Genomic DNA, 12,702 nt, shown 5'->3' with positions numbered 1-12,702 from the left:
GTACATACTGCCCTCTAGTGTTCTGCCAGTGAAGTCACATTTTCTAATAAACTGAGTCCCGCAGAGTCCATCTCGGCTCAACACATCCGTCTGTAATTGGGGTTTGAGCTGAACTCTGCAGGACAGTGGTCATCCAGGAGCAGGACCTGACACCCCTGTACTAGTCACGTCCAAGACATTCTTTTTTTCAACTCAAAATCTTATGGAATTTTTATTTTATTTTGCATAAATAATAGGAACCTCATTTCTAGCAACATTAAGTCCAAATGTGACATATTCATGACAAAAAAAAAAAAGTAACTACCACAAATTTACTAGCAGTTTGTCTAGACTACTTGTCATGCAAAAAAAAGTACAGTACATCAAATCAGGACTCCAAATTAAGAATATAATCTAGTATACGTTTTAATATCTAATCCATAATCAAGATTTTAAAAACATTTCACTCACCTTAGTATTACTCAGATGAAAATGAAACGGACAATTTGACATTTCTTACAGTTTACACAACTGCTTTATTCTGCCTCTAGAAAGGGTCTCAGCCCTGGAATACACCTGGCTTAATAACAAGGTGGGTTACAAGATTGGGAATCCAAATTACACATTCTGTTAGAGACCAAGAATAACAGCATCATTCATGAAACAATGGACAAGACAGGGGAGAAAAAGCATCATTCACACAACCTTACCACAATAAAGGAACTCTAAAGAGATAATTAGTGAAAGTGCAAAAGAAAGAAGAAAAATTAAAAATGGGAACAAATACACTCTAGAGAATTTTTTTTTTTTTCTTTTGTTGCACAAATACAAATTTACACATGGCTGTCACTACATCCTAAACCAAACTACCAACACAAACCCAATTCAGTGTGTTTGAAAGAGTCGAAATACTGAGCACAAAAACCAGAGAGAGACATTGAACCTGCATAATAGTTGGTTTTTCACTAATCGAAATCCATTCTCAAAAACACAGTGACAGCCATCACTCAGCCTAACTGATCTACAACTCACAAAAGTAACTAAATAAGGGGCAATTCCTCATTGTGGGGTGAAGCAAAAAAAATAAAAATACAAAAAAACGCTTCAAGTTTATCATCAAGGAAATACACTGCATTTGCTTCAGCTCATGAACCCCCCTAAAACATTACAAAATAAGTTAACTCTCCGGTGGCCAAACATCTTCAGGGAGTAAGAGTTAGTATACTGAACGCAGACAGTAACAGAAACCATGACGTGCTTTAGCCACCATTCCACAAACACGCAATGACAACCTAATAAACCAACACACTTGCCTGAAAATAAATTATTAGGTAAAAAGAAAAAAAACAGCAAAAGACAGAAAATGCTCACCACACATTTGGCAGAACTGCTCAGCAGCGGCGGCACAATATCACAGTTATGTTTCTCTTAAATCCTGAGCATCCCATTGAATGTCTTTGTCACAGTGAAAGAGGTTTCCATGCAGTCCCTGCATTTCTTTTTTCTTTTTCTTTTAAATGTACCTACACAACAGTACACAGTACGTCACCATTGCTTCAAAAAGTCTCGGATCCGAGACGGTAACACAGCAGCTCGATTTGTACAAATGAAAAGATTTATAACTTTGGAAATGATAGATTTCCCATTCTCTGCATAGCATAAAGTTGACCTGTAAAGTGTAAAAGAGATGTTAAACATTAACAATATAGACAATCTTACACAATTAGAGAAAAGCAAAAATAACACAGCGCCCCTCCTCGTTTATTTGGTCAGTGCCGTCCACTCGTAGATAAAGCATGTAGGCTTTGAATAAAAAATAATGGAGGCACTTGCTGGGCTTGCGGTTTGATTAGTATTTAGGCCATCATAAACCACCGACCCACAACAGATTCACAAGTCAACTGTCATGCACGTCTGTGCTTCTGACGTTCAGCTTTGTGTTAAGTGCACCGCAGATGAATCTTATTGCCATAATGGAATGCAAATTGAATCAAAACAACACTGTTCAAGGCTGCAGTCCAAGTTCATTCTGCCTTCCAGCCAAGGCTATTGCAGCGCTTGCGGCCCGAATCCCCACAGTTCATCCTTCCAGCACATCAAACCTTGCAGCGGTAGTGTCTGAAGAACATTTTGAGCAACATCAAATCCTTTAAACTTTCCTCCCAGCCGTGGACCCCACCGGTGGCGACCGCATCCCCGTTTTCTCGGCATATTTCAAAGCTGTGAGGAGAGACAATGCGATTAGCTACATGGAGCACAGCGCAATACCTGTGAAACGAGAGCAAGGTCTGCCAAAGACATTTACCCTGGATAGTTCTAAGAGCTCTTATCTGAAGGTCCACAGCGTTCATTACTCAGAGGGCTGGTTTGGATTCTCCTCTGAGTCATACTAGTGGAGTAATGAGGGAAGATCAAGGACCTACTCCCTAAAGAGAGGAGCATATGGGGTAGTGTTCAGTCATAGTACCAGACCACATCCTGACTAAACAACTGCCAAGACCATTTAATAGGCCATGGTGAAGTCTAAAAGATTTAAATAGCTCTAGAAAGGTATTGCCTGCACTTTCTAAGAGCCTTGAAATATAACTATAACATTGAAACATGAGGATATTTTGTATTGTGACATTATTTACAACAAATAAGCTGCCACTTCACTTTTATATATATATATATTAGTGCAGTCAAATCAATTATTCACATCTAAGATAAAAGTTTGTTTATATATGTGTATGTTCATATTATATTTATTTACATATATACAGTATATGTGTGTGTGTATAATTATATATACACGTATATATTTACACACAGTATGTGTGTGTGTGTGTGTGTGTGTGTGTGTGTGTATATATATATATCATTATTATTTTCAATGTTGAAAACAGTGTACATTTTTTTTTTCAAAATTCTTTGATGAATAAAAAGTTCAAAGAACAGCATTTATTTAAAATAGAATATTTTCTAACATTATAAATGTCTTTACTGTAACTTTTGATCAGTTTAACTCATCCTTGATGAATAAAAGTATTGATTTTTTATTTATTTATTTATTTTTTTTATTAAAATTCTTACTGACCCCAAACTTTTGAATGGTAGTGTTTAATGTTACAAAAGCTTTCCATTTCAGATAAATGCTGTTCTTTTGAACTTTCTATACATCATAGCATCATGAAATAAAAATGTAAAAAACTGTTTTCAACATTGATAATAATCATGAATGTTTCTTGAGCATCAAATCATCATATTAGAATGATTTCTGAAGGATCATGTGACACTGAAGACTGGAGTAATGATGCTGAAAATTCAGCTTTGATCACAGGAATAAATTACACTTTACTGTATATTCACATAGAAAACAGCTGTTTAAAATTGTAATAATAATTCGCAATATGGCTGTTTTTGTTTGTATTTTTAATCAAATAAGTGCAGCCTTGGTGAGCAGAAGAGACTTCTTTTAAAAACATTAAAAATCTTACCGATCTAAAACTTTTGACCGGTAGTGTATGTCAAACATTTTTTTGGTAGATTCGCCTATTTATGCCATCTAATCTTAAAGTCTGGAAAACCTGTAGTTGAATTCTTATATTTGCTCTCCTTTCTTGAGTATAAACAGATCTCTTCCATTACCTAATGAGCATTTCCTAAAAATCATATATTAAATGCTTACCAGGGCCAGGTGAGGCCATGACAGCGTGGCTGGAACCTGCAGCGGCAGGGTGATAGAGCGACGCCAGGTTGTTGGGCGTGTAGGTGCGGAGCAGGTTGAGGACATTCCAGTCAGCCTGCATGTTATTGGGAGACGGCGTAGGAGTCACCTTAACCGAAGCCAAGGGCGAGTTCGTCTGCAACGAGGTTTTCACATTTCTACCGGAGGGCACAAGCCTGTTGAAATCCTCGTCAAGCCGTCCAGATGCGGCATGTAGAGGCTCAAAGGACTTCTGTCTCTTGCTAGAGGGTTCACCGACATCCATTTGTGCCAAGTTTCGGAAACGGTCTGAAAGGCAAAGTCTGGCTGGGTCTGTGGGCCATACCATTCCGTTTTTGCCCATACTTGCCCTCTGACTCATCTCATGATCCAGGCCAGGCCTCTTCTTGGACAACTCTCGATCATTTACAATTGCCACATTTAATTTTCTGCTAGATTCTTGCTCTGAGATTCTGGATAGCGAGCTGGTTGCATCCGATTCCCTGCCCCGCTGACCCTCCTGGTGCTGTTCTCTCCAGCGTTCTTTTGCAGGAGAAATCTTAGACATCTGTGGATGTTTCGGAACCCTCTCCCCGGGTTTTTCCGGCTGCCGCAGTGGGGATTTGGTCCGACGGGGATGCTTCTTGTTGATGCTGGGCAAAGGAGTGACGTCTTTGCCCTCAAGAGCCGGGGGGCAACCAGTGTACCGTTTCTGTTTCTGAGGTCCCCTGTATCCGTTCTTCTTGACGTCCAACTTCTCCTTGTGGACGAGCTTTTTGTGCATCAGGAGAACCTCAGGGTAAAGGGTTTCATAGGAGCAAGAGGTACATGTGTTGGTCAGTAACAGGTTTCTGGGTACTGAGGTAGCAGATACAGAAAGAGACACTTTGAGGGAAAGATTCAACGGTGCCTCAGAAGCCTCTTTCTCCTCCATCTTCAGGTTTACCGGTACTGGGTATTTTTTGTTGACCTCACCCAGAGGGGTGTAAGAGGCTGCGACAGGAGAAATTGCATGCTCTTGCTTTACTTGAATGAAAGGACTTGTGCTGGTAATAATGGCCTGGCTCATGCCTGGTTCACGTTTAACACTAACAGGGAGAGGTTTAGGAGCAAGCCATTGTTTGGCTGGTTTTAAGGCTCGTTTGTCATCATTCTTGGGAGGTTCGATGGCCTTGATGATATTTCTAGTAGACGGTGTTGCAGGAATGTTCGGGATTTCTGTGAAAGGTTTATCTTTGTGACGTCTGTCTAAATGATACCTCAAAGATGTTTTCTGTGCAGCAGCATAGTCACAATATTCACATTTATAAGGTTTTTCACCTGTGAAATGAAAAGAGAGACGCCAATATTTAAATAAACCGTAGCAAATAAACAATATGTATTAAAGATTTTCAACATGAAATACAAGAAAACAGAAAGCCTAATGAGACATACGTTGTTAAAAAAAAACAAGCAATACAACCAAGTACTAACCAGTATGTGTCCTGAGATGAATATTGAGGTAATAATTCGAGCGGAAAGTCTTGCCACAGTAACTGCATTTTCTTGGAGCAAGAATTTTGAGCTTCATTTTACCTGATCCATCCTCACTTTTATCTGTAGGACAAAGAGAGACATGTTTAACATATGCAAAACATATATTGCTTGAATGGTACAACATGGTGACCTATAACAGAAATTAAAAACTGCAAGCTGAACATGAGTCATACAACAGAATGCCCTTAAATAAAGTAAGAAAGTTGCAAGTTCTCTCTTGACCAGCAGAGGGAGCTCTAAGTTCTTCACTAGTACAAAAATAGGTTTGTGAGAAAATGCAATTGAACCATTTAGAAGTAGCTTCTTCTGTAATAAAGAGTGCACATTTCTTTGGTAATTATGGTGTGCATGATGTGCATAACTTAACAAGGTGATGCCAATTATGAGCTGTCTGTGGTCCAACGTCTGACAGATGATGGTTTGTTGTTTATACCAAGCAATTAAAAACTAATTAAAATGTGAATGTAATACCAAACACTTTGGTAATAATACCTGGATTAAAGGCGTCAACTGGCACTCCCTCTTCCGAGCCATCCTCGGAGTACTCCTCTGCTCGGTCGAGAGATGAACTGCTACACGAGCCTACACTTTGGGCCCTCCCGTCTACAGGTGTGGTTGGGCTCTCTGCTCCCCCTCTGCTCTTGTGGATTCTAGAATGAAGGACCAACTGATGGTACGTCCTGAAGATCTTGCCACACTCTTCACAGTTTGTTGGCTTGTCTTTACGAATCAGACCTTTTTGCTCAGGTGATGGGGAAGGAGTCTCAGTAGGCTTGAGTTCACTTCTTAGGCCTCGCCTGACTGGTTTATCTCCACCGCCAGAAGCCCAGATGGCCCCCAGTTCCTCTTTTTCAGAACCAGAGTCCTCGTTGTCAGAGTTGGAGTCCGCATTGAGCTCCTTGGCTAAGTTTGGACCTGCCGCGATCTTGCCCCTGGTGGCCAACTGCCAGGCCTGGTAGGTGTTGAAAGGATCAAGTTGTGATATCCAGCGTCCAGACAGGTGATTATTTTCAGCTTCTCTCACTCCAGACGGATGCAACTGTAAGGTCTGCAAAAACGACTTCTGAGATACAGGAACCTCCTCAGCAGGCTGGCTGACAAGGGAGACGTTCTCATCTATTTCCGGTTCCCGATTGTGGACTTTGCTGTGCTCAGCCAGAACTTCCTTGTTGAGGAAAAAGAAGCCACATATCATGCACATTTTGTACGGTGTGACCACAGGTGATGAGGGTTGGTCTTGGATGACGTCATTAACGGTAGTCGGGATCTCCAGGTCCTGGTTTTTGTTTTTAGACCCAGCCTTTCCACCATGGGTTCTCATGTGGTTCTTTAGGAACCACGGCTCTTTGAAACGACGTCCACAGAGGCCGCAGCAGTACGTGAAAGAGTCCTTGTGTTTCCTCATGTGCGTTTCCAACTCTGTCGCATCTGCGACAGCCTGGCCGCACACAGCGCAACAGAGCTCCTCATTCTTTTCCACAGCTGGGCAGGTCTTAGAACGGGCCCTGTCGCTGGGAGTTAAGAATTCCGCTTCCACGCGCAACACTGCAGGAGCATGGAATGTTGTGGGATGCTGGGATAGAAGGTGTGGTCCCAGGTCTTCCTGATGCAGGAAAGTCTCTTCGCAAAACATGCAGTCTAGAGGTAGGCTACTCTCTGCCAGCGTGTCCGATTTTTCCACCAAGCTGGCGTGGGGCGTCATGCTAGACCCAGTACCAGGCATACTTGCACTGCTGTGGCTGAGAATGTCATGACCTAGTCCATCAGGACTTTCCACATATGGGATCAATGGGTGGGTAGGCATGTCAGCAGGAATTTACTAGGGAATTTTTTTCTTGTTTAGTTTCAGTTGAAAGCTTGTACGAAACAATATGTTGAATGTTACAAGACATGTGAAAGTAGAGTCATTCTTTTGAAATACTCATGAAGGAGGATATGCAAGAGATAACAAAATACCAAATTCTCTTAACACTTCCATGGTACTTCTCAAATTTGAATTTCAGAACAGCACGTTTGCTAAGAGTTTCTGTGAACCCCTATGATCCATCCTATACAGGAGAAGCAGTCGGGGCTTGCCTGTCACTGCCAGATAAAGGGGCATAAACTCGATCAGTTGATTTCTAGTGATTCACACAGAGGAATTGTCCTGACAGGCAAAACCTGAAATGGAAGAAAAGGACAAAGTCAGGTGTGGCCACTTCCGTGGAATGCAATCAACTCAGGACTACACTTACAAATGATTCAATTAATGGGGGGGTAGCACTCATCTGTTTTGTACTGTTACGCGAGATGAAACATGATGTCACATAGATAGTTAAAAAGATTAGCCACCACATAGGGCTCTGGGATTGATGTTTAGCTTAAGTTTCTTAAGTAAACTGGAGAACAAAGAAAAGTTTAACTTTAAGCACACTGCAATTTGTCAGTGGAACAAATACAGAGCAAGTGATAATCTACACTCATTGGTCAAAACAGAAACATACATTTAACATTGTTATCGCATAAATCAGAGGATTGTTTTAATTTAGGATATATTTCAATATTGTTTCATTATTTAAGGAAACATATACTGAGGGAAATGCAATAGTAAGCTAGTGGTTAAAGATCTGGGCAAACAGCCAAAGGTTGAGGCTTTGACACCAAAGTATCTGAACTGGGAATGAACCAGCAGCTAGGTGGTTGTTGGGGGGGGCCAATGTTAGTCTATAATAATTGTGCCCTTGAGAAAAGTCCTTAGCGCTAAGTTACTCCAGTGGGATGGTCGCTGCACCATGCCCAATGTATATGAAAAGAATAGACATGTTTTATTAAGATTTTAGGTTCAAATATATGTTTGTATTAGGAATGCTATAACTTTTGATTTATATGCTAAAACTGATCTCCATTTCTTTTGTTTTTCAACCGTTTTATATCAACTTCAGTGGTCCAGCAGTGTGACAATTCAAAAAAATGTATTACAAATATCCCGTTTAGTAATCTCAATTGATAAGAGGTCATAAAAACTGCAAGCACATATGTAATGCATTATAAAAAATATATTATAAAAATGCTGCATAAATCATTTTAAATGCAGCTTAATATGTCACACAACACCACAGGACAGCTCTAAATAAGAAGCCATTTTATAACTTCAATGTAAACAACTAGCATTTGACCAAGTCCTTTGATGTAAATTGTGTTTTTTACATAAATGGAAACTACTAAATAAGTACATCACAATGCAGTACTGTGAAATGTAGGTGTGCCTGTAAAGAGTCCCAGTCTATAAATCAGGCATTGTACTGTAGACATATTATTCGAAGAAACTTTGGGGACAACTTTAAATTAACAACCAATTTTTTCTATAACTAACAGAAAAATCAATGCTTCTATGATTCATATACAAGTGTCATCTTTTGAGACAATGGACCCCTATGATATAGCTTTAGATGCTTTATTAAATTGGTTTTAGCAATATAATTATGAATTTAATACATTTATGTGACTATTTCTCTCTATATATATTATGTTCTATAATTATGTTCAAAAGTTTGGAGCAATATTTTTTTTTGTGTGGAAAGAATATACTCCTAAAACTTAAATGAAGATCACAAAAGTTGATAATTGATCATAAAACAAACATTATTCATTATTATGGAATTCTATGTCAACGTTGTTCATAAAGGAACAGTGAAAACGTTGCATCTAGTACCCAAGTGCCTTGTAATTTCAGTAAATATGTAGGCCTATACGTAACAAACAAAGAAAAGCATTGTGTGAGACCTAATAAATTGCAAACTCAGAGTGCTCCGTATTGGTGCATTTACACAACTTGAAGGAAAAACACGATTTCAAATCTTTTGAAAGTTTTTCAGGGACAAAACTGATGAAATTCTTTAGATGAATTACTATGAGGCAACAGGAAGCCAGAGACTTATGCCTATCTACAGCGTCCTTCACAATATCTGCAAAACCTCACTCATGAGGCCTTAGGTGGAGTCACAGCATTGTTCTGCAACCTTTTAGCCTACCTTCCATGCTGAAACAAGCCATTAAATATGGGCAACCACATTCATCTTTCTCTTAGATATTAAATAACATCCAAGATTAATATACAACACTCTTATCAAGCCTATTACACAGTTTCAGGCAACTTGCCAATCATTTGTAAACTGAGTACTTATTTTACACAAAGGACTTAATTTGCAATACCTAAAATACAAAGCATAAAAAAAAATCCATCATCAAATGACATTAATCTCTACATCCCTACATCCAGACTACTAGTCCAAATCACTTTTAGGGAAACCCTGCGCAACACAGAAATAGGCTTTGCTAATGTTAGGCACTGAAAAAGAGAAACAGAGGCTGAAGATGAAAAAAAGAGAAGGCTGAAAAGGAAGCTTCAACACTTCAGTTATCTACCGAATAACCACTGTTAAAAAAAAAGCAAGTGAAAAAGAAAGAAAACAATCTGTGAATTCTTTTAAGATTCTGCAGACATGCTACTCTAATGACAGGCCTTGCCATGCTGATTTCAACGAGCAACACTGTTGGCTTCTCAAAATCCTTCAGATAGTAATCGCAAAGTAATTTACTTCTAAATGCACAACAGTTATCTAAAAAACAGAAATAGTATAAAGTTATTCAAACGTTAATAGCTCCACCTATACTTGCAATCATTATAAAAGACTAAAACACGGTTAGTTGACATGCTGAAGAAACAGCTAGGGACCAGCTGGTGTTTGTCTTACTCTTTTGTTTGGGCTTTGCCATGCAACCTGTTCACAAGAATAGCGCGTTTGTTGGCCCCAAAACCATCCAAATTTATCAATAAGAGTTCTTAAAAAGACACAGTGTCAGTTACACTTATTGTAATTGTCTTATAGAGCAATACATGGTGCGGTTGGCTTATGCAAATAAGTGAAAAACAGGTTATTATACCTCAAGAAAAACAGTATGAGTGCCTTTTAGGGGGGAAAAAAATCAGTACGTTACGTTGCTCAGTAATTATCTCAGAAAAAGCTCTCAACTGTAATTCTGACGTCAACCAAAAACATTTATGAATAAAGTAAAACATATGTATATAAATAAACACTGCAGATGATATATAACACACACTAATATATATATATATATATATATATATATATATATATATATATATATATATATATATATATATTTTTTTTTTTTTACTTCATATACATTCATATATAAATGTATTTTTAGATATCTGGTAATATATATATATATATGTATATATATATTGCAAACTCAGGCTTGATAAGTGTGCTCAGAAGTGCTGCGTTTGAATACCTCGTCTGTGTATTTAAATGTGTGTGTATGTATACGTGTATGTACGTATACATACACACACATTTAAATACACAGACGAGGTATTCAAACGCAGCACTTCTGAGCACACTTGACGTCGAGCACAAACGTGTGAGACTGGGGAGATTGTGGCGATGGCTGGTGATTAAAAGAACGGTTACTGACGTCATAATGCAAAGTTTAAAAGTATCGATTTTCCAAAAACATAATAGAACCTGTGTTCTAAACGAAACGTGCGTTCTAAACGAAATCGTGGCTGATATAAATAATAATGCCTCGTGTGTGGAAGCATGCCTTTAATGTGGCTGTAATTTCCTGACACGTGATCATTTCTAACTTGATCAGCAACCCTGCAGATTGCTAGTAGTTATTTTACTACATACCTCGCCAATATACCTGCATGCCCTGTTTTTCTTTCCTTTCCTTTTTTGTTTCCATCTTGGCATGCGATACAAAACTCCTCCCTAACTACAGTTAAGATGTTTTTACTATAGAACAATGAGATCACTATGTGGTCAAGTATATAAATAACTTATAACCATCAATATAGTTTGATGGAAGAAACTATAAAAACAAGACAGAATAGATATTCAAACCAAATGAATACCATAAAATCATTAGTATGACAAACATCAGTTTGACAAAAAAAAAAAAAAAAAAAAAAAAAAGAAGTTCCTTCTTCTTTGTATCTATTAGAATACATTATTTTTCGATGGCTGTATCAAAAGCTATTATTTGTATAACATAACAGGTCGGATAGCAAAATACAACTTTGCAACTTTGTTTTTGGGGATGGCTGAAACTTTTGTCAAGTTGTTTGTCTATTCTTTCAAGTTAAGGAAGAACATCAAAAGACCTTTATGTAGTTCCTGCATTACCAAAAAAAAAAAAAAAAAGACACCAACTTTATCATCCTCTTCTATTTCATTCCATACAATAGAGAGTGTTTGTTTTCAACTAAAGCCTTTGTTTCAGTTCGTTAACTTTGGTGAGTTAGATCAACCTGCGCTCGTGCTGATAATAGAAATTTGGCTAACGACACGCTAGCGATGAGTGATATAGAAAATAAGGAACTCACCCTCCATACCTACCATTATGTTCAGACTTCGTCAGGTAGTCTTATTGTGTCCCAACAATCGCTATAGTAACTAATAACGTATATGGGATGTTAGTTTGGTAGCTGGTTTTCTTTCTTTCTTTCTGGAAATCTGATTAGCTGAGTTAGCCAATTGTTAGCCGGACGAAATGCCTTGCTTTCAATGTTTGCAAATCACTCACTATGCAGCTGTTGCGTTCAGAGAGAGAGAGAGAGAGAGAGGGCGCGCTCCCGTGGGTTAGCTGTGGATGTTCGATTCTTTAACGCACTGTTCTTTTGAGTCGAATGTATATTAAATGAATCACTTCAGCTGCTTCACAAAACCGGTGAATCAAAAACGTATAGCTCGAGCTGTAGCCCGATTCTCGAAAGAATGACTGTTCGTTTTAGGGCCATACATAAAGCACAATCGGGGTAGCGTTAGTTTGATTCCCTTTGAAGAGTGAGCTCGTTCGATCCTGTTCGTTGTTAGTGAATCTCATTCTCAACGGTTTTCTGAATTCATCTGATTCACATAACAACAAAGTATCACTTTTGTTAAAGGGATAGTTCACCCAAAAAAAAAAAAAAAAAAAAAAATCTGTCATTTACTCACCCTCATGTTATTGTCAACATGTATGAGTTTCTTTGTTCTGTTGTACACAACAATAATATATTTTGAAGAATATGGGTAACCTAACAGTTGTTGGTTCCCATTGACTTTCATAGTATGAAAAAATATATAGAAGACAATGGGGACCAGAAAACAATTGGTTCCCATCATTCTTTAATGTGTTCTTTTGTTTTTAACAGAACAAAGAAACTCATACAGGTTTAAAACAACATGAGGGTGAGAAAATGATGGGGAAAAAAAAACGCCAACAGGCTACACAAATATCAGAAGTTTAAAATAAAATTCCCCAGAAATATGTTTACAATTTTATCAACACACATATTAAAACATACAAAAAGTTATCCAAGTGCTGTTAAATATTATTAGAAATCGCATTTAGGCTCTCTACATCGTGGCTGCAACAAACTGTTCTGGCACAAATTAAACTACATTAAAAAAAACGTATTAAACAACAATAACATGGCTTTATTGAAACGT

At 38.2% G+C, this 12,702-nt stretch overlaps 1 protein-coding gene across 2 annotated transcripts; it reads right to left on the bottom strand.

The window, feature by feature from the left end:
- Positions 1-223: 223 nt before the first annotated feature.
- znf217 (zinc finger protein 217) lies at positions 224-12,098 on the bottom strand. Of its 2 annotated transcripts, XM_079848985.1 has the most exons (6): positions 11,608-12,098; positions 5,693-7,360; positions 5,138-5,260; positions 3,647-4,984; positions 2,285-2,405; positions 224-2,199 (listed from the first exon to the last, which is right to left on the bottom strand). In XM_079848985.1, the coding sequence occupies exons 2-5, from the start codon at positions 7,002-7,004 to the stop codon at positions 2,296-2,298; spliced, it is 2,883 nt and encodes a 960-aa protein (XP_079705111.1). In that variant the 5' UTR covers positions 7,005-7,360; positions 11,608-12,098; the 3' UTR covers positions 224-2,199; positions 2,285-2,295. The 2 variants fall into 2 exon arrangements, with proteins under 2 accessions (XP_079705111.1, XP_079705112.1); XM_079848986.1 differs by lacking the exon at positions 2,285-2,405 and having other exon boundaries at positions 494-2,199.
- Positions 12,099-12,702: the final 604 nt, after the last annotated feature.

Source organism: Squalius cephalus (assembly GCF_949319135.1).
Source record: "Squalius cephalus genome assembly, chromosome: 18".
NCBI lineage: Eukaryota > Metazoa > Chordata > Actinopteri > Cypriniformes > Leuciscidae > Squalius > Squalius cephalus.
This window is presented reverse-complemented; position numbering and strand designations above follow the sequence as displayed.

What these genes read in the sequence shown, in the direction of transcription:
- znf217 (XM_079848985.1), bottom strand. Translation starts at nt 7,004, where the DNA reads ATGCCTACCCACCCATTGATCCCATATGTGGAAAGTCCTGATGGACTA. An exon ending in TCATCTCAGGACACATACTG is followed by an intron (nt 4,985 to 5,137) that starts GTTAGTACTTGG and finishes TTCATTTCACAG; the next exon opens with GTGAAAAACCTTATAAATGT. An exon ending in CATGGCCTCACCTGGCCCTG is followed by an intron (nt 2,406 to 3,646) that starts GTAAGCATTTAA and finishes TCCTCTCTTTAG; the next exon opens with GGAGTAGGTCCTTGATCTTC.